Genomic DNA, 16092 nt, shown 5'->3' on the forward strand with positions numbered 1-16092 from the left:
TCATCTATTTTTATGTTATTTACCCACAAAGAATTTCACACAATCATTTACTGCGCATCCTTTCGTGGAACTTGAAACTTGTTCTTTTGATTATGCTCGTTGTCTAATCTCAATTCTGTTGGCTCGATTCAGGTTGAATAAACTTTTTCCCATTGACCTCAATTTGTGTGAAATTTAGAAAAATAATTAAAAATGCGAACACAACTAATCTGAAAACAAAAGCAAAAGCTAAAGCAAAACTAAAAACCAAATGCAAACGTTGACGCTCTGTATTATTTAATATGTAGTTGTCTTTGTCTTTGTTTATTTAGCGATTGCAGTTGAGCTCGTTTCTTTTGTGTATTATCCTTGTAACCATTTTTGCGAGTGTCGCTTAATTAGTTGCTGATGTGCGGAATTTGACAAGTTTTGGGTTAAGGTCGACCGAATATACTAAATACTTTCTCTGAAACAGCAGCCGAGCCCCGATGAGCCGATGTGCGTGTCATATTCAATTCTCAATTTTCAAAAATGTACTTTCAAATATGCCGCCCCAGAGATAGAGAAGAAGAAAAATAAAGAAGCTGATGAGTAATATTTCTTATTCCGTACGCGGATCAACCTAATTTAGGAACTGTCAATGTGTTTAGCGAATATCTTTATAAAGCATATAGCATAGATATATAGAAATGTTGTGGGCCGCACATGTTAAGCTGTCAAATCTTCCGCCCTATATAAATACATATATACACACACATATGTTATAGAAATATATATATCTAAAATATCGCTACGAAAATAGTTTTAACAAGTAAGAAAGCTCTAGTCGAGACTGCTCGACTACGAGATCCCCTGAACCCTTGGAGCAATAGATATTTCAATACTTTTTCGCGACTTTCAGCTTACACAAGAAACACGCACACACACACACACACACGCACGTACGCACACACAGGTATACATACACACACGCATACAGACACACATACACACACACACGCATACAGACAAAAACGCATACACACACACACATACACACACACATACACACACAAGCACCCACGCATAAACACGCATGGGCTGCAGTGTGCGCTTACTATGAGAACTTAATTGTTTAATAACTTTTTTTATGGACGTACGATCTTCATGAAACTTTTAGATTATGATTATAACATGAATATGCATGTAATTGCCAAAGCACAAGTCTCTAGTATTTGAAATACGCTTTTTACAAAAGTGAGGGTGAGGGGGTGAATTTAGAGGTGGGGGGTAAATTTTAACAAAAACCGAAATTGTATAAATTGCATATAAGCATACATTAAAAATTTGGAGACTCTAGCAATAAAGGTGTAGAAGATATAATTTTATAACTGGGTTTCGATAAGGTTTTTTATCGATAAAAAAAGATCGAGATGAGTTATCGATTTTTAATGATAAACTTGATATGCGCGCTGTAATTACGGACATTTAAAAAAAAATTTGAAGTCTCTAGCTCTTATATCTTCTGAAATCGACGCGTTCATACATACGGACAGACGGACAGACGGACAGACGGACAGACAGACGGACAGGGCCAAATCAACTCAGCTCGTCACCCTGATCAAGAATATATATACTTTGTGGGGTCTGCCACGCCTCCTTCTCCCTGTTACATACATTTCAACAAAACCATTATACCCTGATTTCCCATTGAAAATGGGTTCAGGGTATAAAAACAATTTTCAACTCTTGGCACGCTTTCGACTCAAATTCGATGCGATGCGAAAGCAAAAGTTGTGTTCTCACCGTTTGTTTTCATTGATTTGTTGGATGGGTGGGCGTTGCATCACATTATTATTATCATTATTATTAGTTTTGTAGTAGATGTCATTTGCGTGTGCAACACGCGATTTTAATTGCTTAATTTTATAGAATAGTCGCCAAATCATAGAAATTAATTGGCACTTGCCTTTTGGCTAAATGAACATGTGTACTGTAATTAATCATATTGGTTTCAAAGTTGCCTAATTGACGTGCATTTTGGGAGCGTGTATAGATTGTATATGTCAATATATAATTGAGAGAACATGTCTAAAGAATTCCTCTGAGGCATAGGCAAAGAATTGAAATGTATTTTGATTAAAACTTAATGGGAAATGTCAGAGATGAAGACATGTAGCTAGCATTGAGATCATTGAGCATTGAATTTTTTTTAATTGGGAAAATTTTTTGTAAAGTTTTCCATAAATTGAGTAATACAAAAACACACAAATCTAGAATTCTAAAAATATATGTGGTGTAACTGATTATATTATGAATCATTCAATACTTAGATTGAGTAGAAAATATATATTTTTGGAGATGCTTATCTCTTATTCTAAGAGAATTCTCTAATCAGAACAGATAAAGTAAATCAGAATGAAATATTGGAAATTCTTTTAAGTTAATTTTAAGTAAATTCTTTAAGTTAAGCGAAAATTCAAAATAAAAACCATCTTGTATAAGTTCCTCTTTCTAGATTCTTTTCATTTTTAAGAGCTTTGCGAAAATTTGTAGTAAAAAGAAAAATATTTTATATGTATATTCCTATTTTCAGTGGATTCAAGGTATATCGATTTTGATATCCATTGGCAGTAATAGCTGCAGTAGTTATAGGTAGTCATATATAATATATAGGCAGTAGTTATATTCAAAATTTATTGCTTTTCAAGTTTTAGTCAAGTTTTTTAATAGCAGTTGCTCTTCAATATTTAATTTGCTGCTGCTGCTGCTGCTGCTTCGTGGCTGTTCGAACCAACCCGTTTTTCATTTAGCTCGTTTAGCATTTTATTGGTATTTCCTCTGATTGGCAACCTAAACAAATTGCCCATTTACAGCTACACCCAGATATATACATATATAGACATACATATTGTATATGTGTGGGAACTGCTTGATAAGGCGCACTGGCGCTTTGTTTGAGCTTCAGCTACACGTGTGCCCGACTAGAAGATACATCTATGTATTTAGGCTCTAGTTTACATAGTTCCCCATTAGATAAATCTACCGACTGACTGCTCGCTACTGGCGACTGTCTGATGGCTGCTGACTGCTGGTTACTGGTTGCTGGCTCAATTGTTTGGCATTGATCTATTTGCGAAGCAGCATGCTAATTTCTATGCACACAGGCGACTGCTGTGGCAATTTGGAAGCTCTATTTATTTTGGCCAAATATTGTGCCAGCAAAATAACTCAACAATAACAAGAAAATACTCAACTGTGATAAGCACACACAATTAGCATGAGAATCATGCTCGAATGGTAGTTCTATATATATATATATATATATATATATATACTTGGCAATGCAAATAGCTGACTGGCTTAGATGCTGCTGCTTGCCAGTGTTGAAAAACAGTTGAGTTTATTTTGAAGTATTATTTGAGAGTTTATAGTCAAGTAAACTTTTCTAAGAAACTTACTCAAATCACTTTATTAATAGGCAAGAGAGTCTACCTAAACATACAAAACAAATTTAGTAAATTACAGTGTTGAAAAACGTCTCTTTGTCTTTGGATCATTTGTTTAGTAGACAGTAGCTAAATATTGGCGTCTACTAAATTTACTTAAATTAAATTTGTATATACGACAGAGATGTAAAAAGTAGACATCGATATGAAATCTTATGATATATTATGAATTTAGTTTTCAGTGTTGTAAATCAAAGAAGTTTCTTCTAAAGTTCATAACCTGGAAAATGCAAATTTTCGATTTCGAGTACAAGAAATATGATTGCTTGGAAATTATTAATTTTTTTGCCCAATACACTCTACTGATGCAGTATCTAACAACGTTTGCCTGTCTGTCTACCACGTCGTGCTTTGTTTGAGATATATTTACCTGTTTCTCTCGTTTATCTTTGACTTGTAGACAGCTGCTATTTTTTATGTCCAGACTTTTTTTGTGGTAAACAAATGTGCTAATAGTTTGTTGATTATACGAGCTAAACGGACTTGGCCGTTTGCTAATATTGTTGTTATTGTTTTTTTCTGGGATGTTATATTTGCCTTTGAGTTAATCACGCGTGGCTGGTGTGTAACACGACTGATAAGCAACAGCTTGGCAGCTGCGATAAGCGAATCAAGATGAGGCGATTGCCGCCAGCTAGGTAGGCAGCATGTCTACGCAATCGAAACCCATTTCAACTGAAATATATATATACGTTATATATGGGTGTGTGTATATATAGTATATATTTCATAAATTTATGACCGATTTTTGTTGTGTCGTCGCTTGCTTTTTGATTTGTTTTTTAATTAATTTCAATTGTTGCCCACTTAGCTTCTGGACGTAACGTCAGCAGCAGCTGTTCCATAGAATCCAATAATGAAGAAAAAAGGCAGCTCTCATTCGAAATCAAAACAAAAACGTATCAGATACGTATCTTTCTAGATATTATGTATAGACACGAATACTTAAAGAAACGATCAAGATGTGATTAGAACACTGAAAGAAATTTCTTGAGTTTAATATGAGATTTTTAAGTGAAATTATTTTTGATCTAAAAATATATTTTAAATACAAGTATTAAAAGTATATTGCTATAAAGTATTTTCCGTAAGTGTTTATTTAATACTATTTTTGCCATCTTCCGTCTTCGAGCTTCTATCACATTATTCGACTTCTCGTTTCATTTCCTATTTCGTTTCCCATATTTCTCTCAGTGCCTTCGGCTGCCCCAAACAAGTTCGAGGCGAAAATGCTCAGGCACTTTTCGTTTGCTGATTAGCCAAACTGAAAGAGAGAGAGAGAGAGAGACGGACAGACAGAGGGAGAGAGTAGGGAGACTGTGACATTTCTGAATTGATAAGCGGTTGGGGGCAGCTGTTTGTTGTCGAATTCCAGTTTCAGTGCGAATGCGCTGATAAGCCTCAAGGCTGGCGCTGACAGCGCTCAAATGTCTGTAGGGGGCTCCAGTTTGTCTGGTAACGGTACACAGACTTTTGGCCAAATGCATAATTTTGCAATTTGGCACAGCTGTCAAAACATTTGCCAATGATGTCTTCTTCCTGTTGCTCTTGGCAAACAGTTGACAGAACGGGACGCAAAAATACAAAAATAAAAGAAGCTGGGAAAAATAAACGTCTTGAAAAGGTGCTGACAGGTGGCGTGATCTGACGCGTTGTCTGCCTCCGTCTCTCTCTCTTTCTCCCTCCCGTTCTCTTGTTCCTATTTCCATAGGCCTTAAAGATCATATATCCATTTGGCGCTCAATTAATACAACTAATCAGTGTGACTAATTTAACCTAGTCTAGACTAATTGCTTTTTATTTTTATACTCTGTTCTACTTATATGTTTTGGTCCTATAGGATATACGGTATTTACTTTGGATTGCTTTTGTCTTCATATAAATTCCTTGATCTACTTCCTTATTTCTCCATTGTTTCTATATTATTGTGTTCGTGATCTAGTTTCATATTAGCTTTATCATTTGCTTTTCTTTGGCTTATCTATTCAATAAATGTTCTTTGTGGTCATTTATAAATAATTCTCTGTGGATTTAATGCTCCATGGTCAGTTGATGTAACTGTTCTTGGGCTTATCAATTGTACTTGATCAGATTTACATTGTCCTCCATTGTGTTCAATACACAAATATTATCTGATTCTGTTACGCGGATGTTCTATGGCTAGTCATTACCTGTCATCTGGAATTATTGCATTATCTTTGATTAACAAACAATCGTCCTTGACGTCTCTCTTGGCTTTTTCAGAACTTATAGAGATTTCTTCTGTTCTACTTCTTTGCTTTGTCTTTGTACTTTCTTTGGCCTTTGCCTTGCTTCTGCCTCTATTGAGGCAATCTTTTCATATCTCTCGAGCTTTTTTGTTCCTTGCATTTGCCTTTGCATTTTCATTTTGCTTTTGCTTTGTCTTTGTCTTTGCATTTGACTTTGACTTTGCCTTTTAATTTGACTTTGTCTTTGCTTGTGGCTTTATCTTGGCTTTTGCCTTTGACTTTGCTCCATTTTTACTTTGTTCTCCTTTGTCAATGGGTTTGTTTTCCTCGTTGATCTGTTCTGCTAGCTGTGTAAGTCTACTTAACTCATTAGCTAAGTTGTTTGCTTATTTGCTATTAGGCAAATCCATTCGTATCTCATCTGTGTTAACTTCGTTGTTTATTTGCCCAAAGCCGAGTCAGACTTGATTACCAAGGCAGCTGTCATTTTATATAACCCCATGACTCGTTCTGGCAGCTCTTCAACTTGGGAGACTGTATGTCTAGTTGATCTTGTCTCTCACTCACCCTCTCTCTCTCTCTCATTCAACCCTTTTCACTCTCTCTCTCTCTCTCTCTGTTTTATAACCAGATTTGTGATCAGTTTTATTTAGCGATGTTTCCCAGCGATAAGCACGAATAACGTTGCTCAATTATCTTATCGCTCGTTCGCTCGCTCGTTTTGGTCAGTGCAATGCGATTCGGTTGATTGTGGCGCAGTGTTGGGCAGCGCTCAAAGTCCATAGTCAACTGCAATCCCGTTAATTTGTGCACCGCACAACACGCGCCGAATATGATTCAGTATCGGAATCAGCCGGAATTTGTTTTTTAATTGCCACATCTGTAGCGCATACACTTAGAGAAAATGTCATCAAGAAGTTAGTCAACACTAAAAATAACTTTTTGTTTTCTTGACAGAACAAAAATTATACATTTCTTATTTTAAGACCGTATTTTATTTTAAGTACATCTTGACTTGCACTTTCAGAAAGTCTTAAAATTACGCTGCAAATATTTAAGATTCCCAAATTCAATTCAATTTTGATATTGTTAACATTTTTAAATGTATTCATCTTTTTCTCAAAGTGCATCACATGAAAATTGTTTTTCAAACGCGCCCCTTTGTTCAATTTTTCCGTAGTTTTCCTCTAGCATTTTGGTGCACGCGCTGAACGCGTGCCAAACTTTCCGACTAGAAATTAGTTGAAAACAACAAAATGAATTTCAAATACACAAAAAAAAAATATATATATATGAAATGAAAACAAAAAATAACAGAACACATGTAAAAATAAAAACAAAACAACACAAAGTTCTCTCCGTTGTAATTTTCCACGGGCTGTAGTTGACTTTTATTGCAACAATTTGTTGCTTTTGCCTGTTCGTAAACAACAAATAAAAATTTCCACACGCAGAGAATTTTATAACAATTTTTTTTTTGTTTTGTTTGTATTTGTATTCACTTTAGAAACAAATATTATTTGCATATGCGGGGGAGTCTCTCTGTCTCCCTACCCTCTCTCGCTCTCTCTCTTGCTCTCTAAGGTCGTGCTTTGTCATACTCACATATGTAATGGCTGTACACACCCCCTTGATTAACCCCCCGCTCTGCCCCTATCGCCCGCTCCCCTCGAATTGCATTGGCATATTATATTATTGCTAGACACATCGACGATGCGCGTTTTTGTTGTTGCTTTTGCTTTGTATCATGTGAATAATGAATAGTGACGCGTCTTTGAGTATTGGCTGTTTGCCAAAGCAGAACCATACGATGGTCGTCTAGCAACTGTTAGCTGAGCACCAAAATTATATTTTAATTGCGATTATAGCAATTGTTGTTTGAATTCGCTATTCAAATTATTCATTCAAATTTTGTTGGGCAGCTTTTAGTGAGATTTCATTGAAGAAATTTTAGAGCATTGTAACCATGTAACTAATAATATTTATAATGTTCTTGCATTCGATAACTACTTTTTGTAGTAATATCGAGTCTCAGATTCCGACTCCTCCGAGCATCGTCAATACCTTATGAACTCGACGTTGACTTCATCGAAACTTTCTGCCAGATCGGTGTGGCAGTAGAGAGGAGTTCCATTTTTGATAATAATAATGATAATGATAATGATTGGTCAATAATAATGAAAACCTATACTGTTAATTCCTTGCTGAGCAATATCAATTAGCCTGCCTTCTACACCTCATCCCACAATAATAATAAAATAAAAGTATTTATGCTAATATTGTAAATGGTAGCTGTAAATGAGAATCGCTAGTTCCTTAATACTTACTTTTAACTTCCACACCCTTTCATGGGACTCTCCCAGATCTTTTCACCGCGACAGCAAAATGTTCAGATACACGCTTCAGTTTTGTATAAATATTGCAATTTGTTTATACAAATGTGGCTTTAATTGTTTTAATTTTATTTATTCATTTATTTTTGTTGATGTACGTTTTTCTGCTCTTTTGTTTTTGTTTTCATTTTGAAATGTTTTTCTTAATTTTTTGCCGCCTGCAACGCGGATGTTTTTTTACAATTTGCAATTTGTTGCCGGCATTTGAAGCTATGGGAAAATCAGATTTAAGCTTCTTCTACGCATACAGATGCACATACACATATATGTATGTATCTGTGTACGCATCTGAATTTGTATCTGTGTCGGTGTTTGTTATTGAGCTTTGTTTTGTATATATGTGGCAGATAGATGGAGAGAAAGGTGGAGAGAGAGAGAGAGAGTGAGTGGGGCGGGGGCGCGGCTGCATCTGCGACATGCGCATGAAATCGATACGTTTCATGTTCTCGCGCTGTGTGTTGTGAGTTGAATTTTTGAACACAGTTGTTGCTATTGTTAATGTTTCATTCGATTGCTGCTGCTGTTGTTGACAATTTGTTTTGCAAATTTGCAAGCCCTTGAAAAGCAAAACTGACGGCTTGATTTGCGGTTGTTTTCTTTTGCCCATCCGGAAACGAATGGCCACGCTTACATATGCATATATTATATACATATGTACATGTATACACATTTGCGTATGTAAAGAATGGCACTTCAAATCAAATCAAAGCTATGTAAGCAGCTCTAAGGGATAAAACGCAATGCGCAAAAAGGTAAAACGCCGACCACGTTTTTTGTTTTGCTTTGCTCAAAGGCAAAAGTAAAAGCAAAATAAAAACATCGTATGTTTGCTCCAAAAGTATCTATAAGAACGCTCGCCCGTTCGCTCACTGCGAATTCCTTTTTCGCTCTTTGGATGATAAAAAAAAATGTCGTAAAGTTTTTGCGTCGTAGCGCAAAAGTGTCAAAAGAAACAGCAACAAAAAACAGCCAAGAAATTTGTCATGCCGAAAACGAGTGGCAAAATTTGTTGCTGTTTGGGATACTTTGTGAATATGTTAATGTGTGAGTATTTATGCCGGCTGGTTTCTTAAATTTGTTAACAAATTTTTCGGGCGCTGTCTGCTGCCTTTTTTTTTATCCATATGAATATTAATAAATAAAACAAAATATATAGTGTGTAAATTATTGAGGCAAAGCGCGTCAAAACAAACACAGAGAGTAAGAAAAACAACAACAGTGGCAGAAGCAGCCGCAGCAACTCAGCTTTTGGTAGGTTCTGATAGATAGAGATACATACCCGTCAATGAGCTCCACAATCATACACACAAACATATATGTATGTGCATGTGCATGTGTATACTGTATAGCTGTCGCAACATGGCGCGCACTCCCAAATAAAGTATCTGCCAGCAGATACACAGCACAGCGCTGAGCGCTCTCTTGTTTTCTCCCTCCCTCTGTCTCACACACACGCTATCATCACATGCACACACACGCGTTCTCAGCGCGCTCGCGCTCGTGCTCTTACGCTCTCTCATGCTCTCTCACCGCTGTCGCTGCCATTTTATATAAAATGCGTCGCTAATTGCAAGCAGACGTTCAGTCGCCAGTTAAACTCGCAACACGCCGCACGTAAAACGCAAAAATACTACAAATATACAAGAAAAATAATTATTTGAAAATAAGTTATTATTAAATATATTTTTAAAGTATAAATATTTTGTGTGAGCAGCCAAACAGAGACTCTTTAATTGTGAATTACATTGATACAGCCAAACAAGAACTGTAAAAGCAGCAACAGCAGAGAAAATTTATTACAAGAAAAGAGCTTTCAGTGTCGAATGCAAATGCAAAAGCTCTGCGCCGGTCTCACAAATCACTGAAAGCTGTGCTGCGTATTCAGTTATTGCTGAACTTTTGCCGTGCAAACAACGCAAAAGAAAAAACTATACCAAAAATTAAATATTAAAGTAAAAGAAAAAACGCACAAAGCAGAAAAACAAACTACAACTGTGATACAACACTGCAACAAATTGTATATTATATAAGTGCGTGAAAAGTGCAATACAAAATAATCAGAACTTAAATACTCGCAGAAGAAAAACTTGAAGAAAAGAAAATAATTTTGTTGTGTTAAATACTCAAGTGTAACTAATAATAATAAATAAATATATACAAAAATGATGGGCACCATGTCTCTACGTCAGCCTGAAAATTGGCTCTACGAAATTTGGCAGAAGGGCTATGACAGCCCCTGCTATGTGATGGTGCCAAATGCCAAAGTATGTATAAAGAAGAAAGAAAGAAAAATATATATATATAAATAATATACATATATTATAGTCAGTTGCATTGGCTAAAAATTTCACCTTGCATTTTCTATTGATTTTTTGTGCATAGATTTTTTTCGTTTCAATTGAGGCTGCGCGCATTCAAGGCAAACATCTCGTAGAATAATATACATATATATGTAGGTGTATTTACATATATGATGATATATCTTTATATATGTAGTAGTATAATTAATTTATTGCCAGAAATAAAAAATTTACAATGAAAATTTATTAAAAACAAAAATAAAGAGCACATGGAACAAGTGAAGCGACGCCATATTTGGTGGTATTTTTTTGTGAGTTTCGTTGAGTGCAGGCAAAAAAAAATATAAGAGGAAAATAAACGAAAGACTCGAAAAAAAAAACAACCAAAAACAACAAGCAGAAGTAGTAGAAGAAAAAGAAGAAGCAGCGGCAACAGAAACGTTTGGTGTCTACCTCAGAAAGCGACACGCATGAACCCCAAAAACGAACCTCGACCCGACCGACTACCAATTTCTATTTGTCTGACTCTGTCTCTGCTGTGTGTGTGAATACGTATGTATGTGTGTGTGAGTGTGGTGAATGCATTTGCCTTGCTTGTGGCTGGTTTGTGTTACCTGCAAATTTTAGAATAGAATTTTACGAACAAAATTTTAAAAAAATTAATATTTTAGAATTTAAATTTTAAAATTTTCTTGTAAAGAAAATAAATATGTTAAAAAATAAAAATTTCATAATTGAAGATTTAAAATATCTAATTCTTCTCAGACAAAAAATAATAACATGTGCATAATTAATTTATTGGCATATATTTGTTTATTACATGTTTGCGTTAAAAAATATATGAATATTTCGGTTTTTTTTTTCTATTTTAACACTTGTCTGTTTATTCAATTCAGTTTGAACCAGTTTCTGTTATTTGCTTTTGACATGTTTTTATACGTTAATCAACTCATTTTTATATAAGCAATGGGATTTCAAAGTAAAGTTCATAAAAATGATCATTTTATAATTTCTATTTCTATATTTATTTTTTATAAATTTCACAGTTATTCACGCTATTTATTTACATGCATAAATCAATTTTTAAACTTATTTAAATACATTTATTAAGCATTTTGGGAACAAATGAAAAAACGTGCAAATATTTATAGACTCGACGCGTTTCTTGAGATTCGAGCGCTTGGCAAAAAGCCCAGTCCAAAAGAGTAAAGAAAAAATCGCTGTAGAACATGCGAGACGACAGCGCATTGACCATGCCCCTTAGAAAGCCGCCCACCTTCACATAGGTCACCCAGCTATAAATCATATGAGCTTTTTTTCTGCTTTTATGACTAAGCAAACGCGCTTGAAACGCGCGCGTTTCTGCCAGCGTGGCAGAAAAGTGCATTGAAGAAAATGAATGAATTGAATCTATATAAATATAATATATACATATGAATATGAATATATATATATATGTACATTCAAAATTTCGTCGCAGTTTGAATATGAACACGTAATTTTCAGCAGAAAAGGAAAAACATTTCAAATTAAACAGAAAACGCACTCACCTGGCTGCATGGGGTGTGTTGCACGTGCCACAAACACACAGTCGTTGTGTGAGCGAGTTGGCAACAGGCGGAGACAGTCATTTGTTTCGTTGAAAATCTGTCGTATTTAGATGGCCTCAAACCACGCCCACTCTACCATATAATGGGCATATTAAATTTTCATGAGCATTGCCAACACGCGTCGCATGTTGCTGGCATTGACATTTAGTCATAAAAACGAAATATGTATTGTGTGGCAACACGCTACAGCAATGAAAGGCGGTATAATGAATGAGTTTTTACATTGATTTTGTCGCCATTCTGTAGAAATTGAAACTTAGCGCCAAAGTTGATTCTGTTATCGATAACTGCAGGGGGGAATAACAGCAAGCGGTTATGTTAACGCAACATGACCAGCAAAGAGCGAGAGCGAGCTGGCCCTGTTATTTAACATAGATGATCGGCACAGTTAACATATTAGGCAATTATAACCATGTAAACTTAGCGTAAATTTAATTTGTATTTTTCTTTACTTATGTAATAATCTTCCTATTCCAGGACTTGGTCAAATCGCATCTGATGATAGCGGTGCGCGAGGAGGTGGAGGTATTGAAAGAGCGCATCTCCGAGCTGATGGACAAGATCTCCAATTTGGAGCTGGAGAATAACATACTCAAGTCAAACATGTCGCCGGAGACCTTGCAGCAGTTGCAGATGCAGCTACAAATTGCTGGTAGTCAGCAGCCGGCAGCGGTGGCAGCGCCGCCAGCAACGCCCGCCATACAGGCAGCGCCGCCGGCAGCAACAGCAGCCGTTGCAGTGACAGCAGTGACGCCGGCGTCGGCAGCGGCTACTAGCCCAGCTGCGTCAACAGCGCCGTCCACAATCATCGCCAATGGCAGCGGCACAGAGAATGGAAGCAGCAGCAACAGCAACAGCGGCAGCGGCATCGACGCAGCCATCACAACAGTCGTCGAACCAGCACAGCCAGCGACCAACGGCGGCAGCGGCGTCGCAGCCATCAGCACAAATGGACCGATGTCCTAAGCTGTTTGTTAGTTTGTTTTTATCGTAATTTTATTAATGTGGCCCACTGTCCAGGGGCACTGGAATGTCGAAGTAATAATACAACAAAAAACTTTGTCGCCCGAGACGGAGTTAAGCGTTAGCAGCCCCCGCCCCCCTTCCAGCAGTAGCAGCAACAGCAGCAGTAACAGCAGCAGCAACAACAGCAACACCACCACCAACAACAACAAAAGCAGACCAAAAACCAAAAGTATTACAAACAAAAGCTCAAAACAAATAGAGAGCAGAGTAAGCAAATGCAATTGTGTAACAAAAAGAGAGAGAAGAGCAAAAGGAGAAGCTCTGCTGTTAACGTTTTGTGCTGTTAGCTACGACTGCGACTGCGGCTGCTGGTAGCGCTGCTGCAGCCGCCATTTTGTTAATTTCTCGATTGTGATATTTGTTTAACACACATACCTTCACACAAAATCATCCAAACACATACACACACCACACACATTCATAGACAGACATAATTAGATGAATAGACTGCGTTAACAGCCTATGGCTGCGGCTGGCCAACTGTTAACGTCGGCTTTCGCAGAGTGTTTTCATTCTTTATTTAACAGAGCGCTGCTGCGCCAATTAACATAAGATCTATGCAATACACAGAAAGAAAAACAAAAGATGAAAATCTTATTTATTTGTTTTCCCATTTTTTCTTTTTGTTTATTGAATACACTGTTTTATGTTATTTAACGCTCGACAAAAGTTGTGCAAAAAACAAAAGCAAAAAAAAAAAAAATGAAATAAATAAATAAAAATTAAATGCAAAACATTCTAAGCTGAGGAAAAAATTATAAAAATAAAAAAATTTGAATTGGCTTCAAAGAAATACTTAAATATTGTAAAAAGTAGAATTTGAGCCGCGCAATGTGCATGGGTAGGAAAGATAAGATAGAGATGTCAGGAATGCGAAAATGGAGGAAAATAAATAAAACAAAATATGTGATAATTTGCATTGTGCATTGTAAATTGTAAAAAGCAAGCAAGAAAATATTCGAAGCAAGCGCTTAAAACAAAAACAAAAAATACACCTAAAGAAATTTACTTGAAAGTCAGCGGTAGCAGCAGCAGCAGTAAAAGATGAAGATTATATCAACATTATTATTGAAACTGATTATATATATATATATATATATATATATAAATATATGTAAATCAACAATCTGCTATTTTTATAATTTTTAATTATTTAATAAAAAAAAAAAAAAAAAAAAAAAATGCAAATTATCTAAAAAAAAAAAAAATCATAAATGTGCATGTTTCAAATTATTAAAGGCAAAAAAGAAAAGAAAATTTAAATAAAAATACACAAGAAAAAACATACGTAGAAAAAAATCGTTGTAGTTATATCTATTAGAATATTTTTCGTCAAATTTTTCATTTTTGCTCACGAAAATTATGGAATCCAAAAACAAAACAGGAAGAAAATTATTGTAAATAAATTAAATATATATAAAATATGTGTGCAACTTTTGAAGAGAGCGAAAAAAAAATGCAAATGCAGAAAAGAAAAAAGAAAAAACACAAAAATTCAAGCAACAAAAAAATCACTTCAAAAGTGAACAGCCCTAATAAATTAAATACACCCTACTCAGCAGAAATGAAAGCGGATTAGATACAAAGCTAAAACAATGAAAGAAGATTTAAAAAGAATGTATTAAATATTAAGCAAAAGTCGTCCTATTTTAATTGTTATGCAAATATTTAGTTTAATAATTAATATTAATTTTCGAATTTTTGTATAAATCAAATCTGTTGTAAGATTTCTGTTAATCAAACATACACAGACCTACACTATTTCTATCTCTCTCTCTCTCTCTCGTTCGCACATACAGAAAAGAGCATTAAATTAGCTAAAAACTGCAAAAGCAATCAAAACTAAAGAGAAGAAAGAAAACTACAGAAAGATAGCGGCAGAAAGAGGGAGAGAGAGAGAGAAATAGCGCAACGTACACCCACAAGTTTTATCTGTCTGGCATATTGCAACACTTGCAACACTGGCCACCTGCGGAGACTCGATTTGTCTAAGGTCGGCTGCCAGCTTTATTCCGAAAGTAAATAAACCAAGCCAAGCTATACAAATATACATATATATGCATATATATACCCTAACTGAAGGATAAAACTTGGGCGTTTACGTTGCGCTGCATACTCGCATATATATCAGCTGTTATGGTACACTATATCGGCTTGCAGATCAGCCATCCACACACTATAGAAAAAGTATTTTTTGATTTTCCTTTTTTTTTTTTATTATTTCTGGATGTTTTGTGTTTTTAAAATATTTTTTATTTTTATGCTACCCATGATTAATTTTTACGCGCTTAAGTCCTCATTTCTAAGTCTAACTATTAATTTATTAATTAGTTTGTAAGTGATAAATACAAAAACAAAAGATTAAAACAAGTAAATCAAATGCAAATACCAACTATATTTAAATAAAAATAATGGAAATAAAATTATAATAAAACAACAAAAAATACAAAGCAAAATTAAGTTGAAGTCTTTTTATTGGGTGTGGGACTTAATGGAGTTCAGTTGATTGGGGGAAAGAATGTTGCCTGGGAATGTTTTAAAAGTGCGAACTGCTTTTAAAAAGCATTCTAAATAAAAGACATTTCGTTAAATATAACGTAAAGTTTTGCAAAACGCTAGACCAAAAGAATCGACCAACAAATTCACGATTTCGTTGCATACACGCGAGGGCTGACCTTTTAAAACAGCCCAACTAAAATTCCGCTGAAATACCAGGCGAACAGAAATGAGCAGAAGGTAGCTGTTACAGCTGCAAAGAAAAATCTGTTGCATATCCGTCAGGGTTAACCGTCTCCAAATTCAAAATTTCGTTGCATACTCGCTAGCGGCAATCAATTAAGGCTGCTGTTAAGCAATAACAGCCGATCGAACTGTTAAATGGCTACTGTAAAGTAGCAGCTGTTGCTGACATAACCCTGCAGAGCTTTAAAGAAGGCTACTGCCAGAGATAGCATACATATTTGTGGACCGTTGCAATGCAAAGTGTACAAGGATCTGATCCTTTTGGAGAAGTATGGTATGGCATAACCAGGTCAGCTGTAAGCCGTTGGACATGACTGAAAATAGAAGACTTTGGGTGTATATAT

The 16092-nt window shown here is 35.5% G+C and overlaps 1 protein-coding gene across 2 annotated transcripts in view; it reads left to right on the forward strand.

Annotated features, from left to right (window-relative positions):
• LOC6575947 (protein bunched, class 2/F/G isoform) overlaps window positions 1–14623 on the forward strand; it is a 123384-nt gene extending 108761 nt beyond the window's left edge. For both annotated transcript variants that reach the window (XM_032728768.2, XM_032728771.2), the window contains one exon: window positions 12458–14623. In XM_032728768.2, coding sequence (XP_032584659.2) covers window positions 12458–12946 — 489 coding nt within the window. In that variant the 3' untranslated portion in view covers window positions 12947–14623. The remainder of the gene's footprint in view (window positions 1–12457) is intronic.
• The last annotated feature ends 1469 nt before the right edge of the window (window positions 14624–16092 follow it).

This window comes from Drosophila mojavensis, unplaced genomic scaffold, assembly GCF_018153725.1.
Source record: "Drosophila mojavensis isolate 15081-1352.22 unplaced genomic scaffold, ASM1815372v1 contig_36, whole genome shotgun sequence".
NCBI lineage: Eukaryota > Metazoa > Arthropoda > Insecta > Diptera > Drosophilidae > Drosophila > Drosophila mojavensis.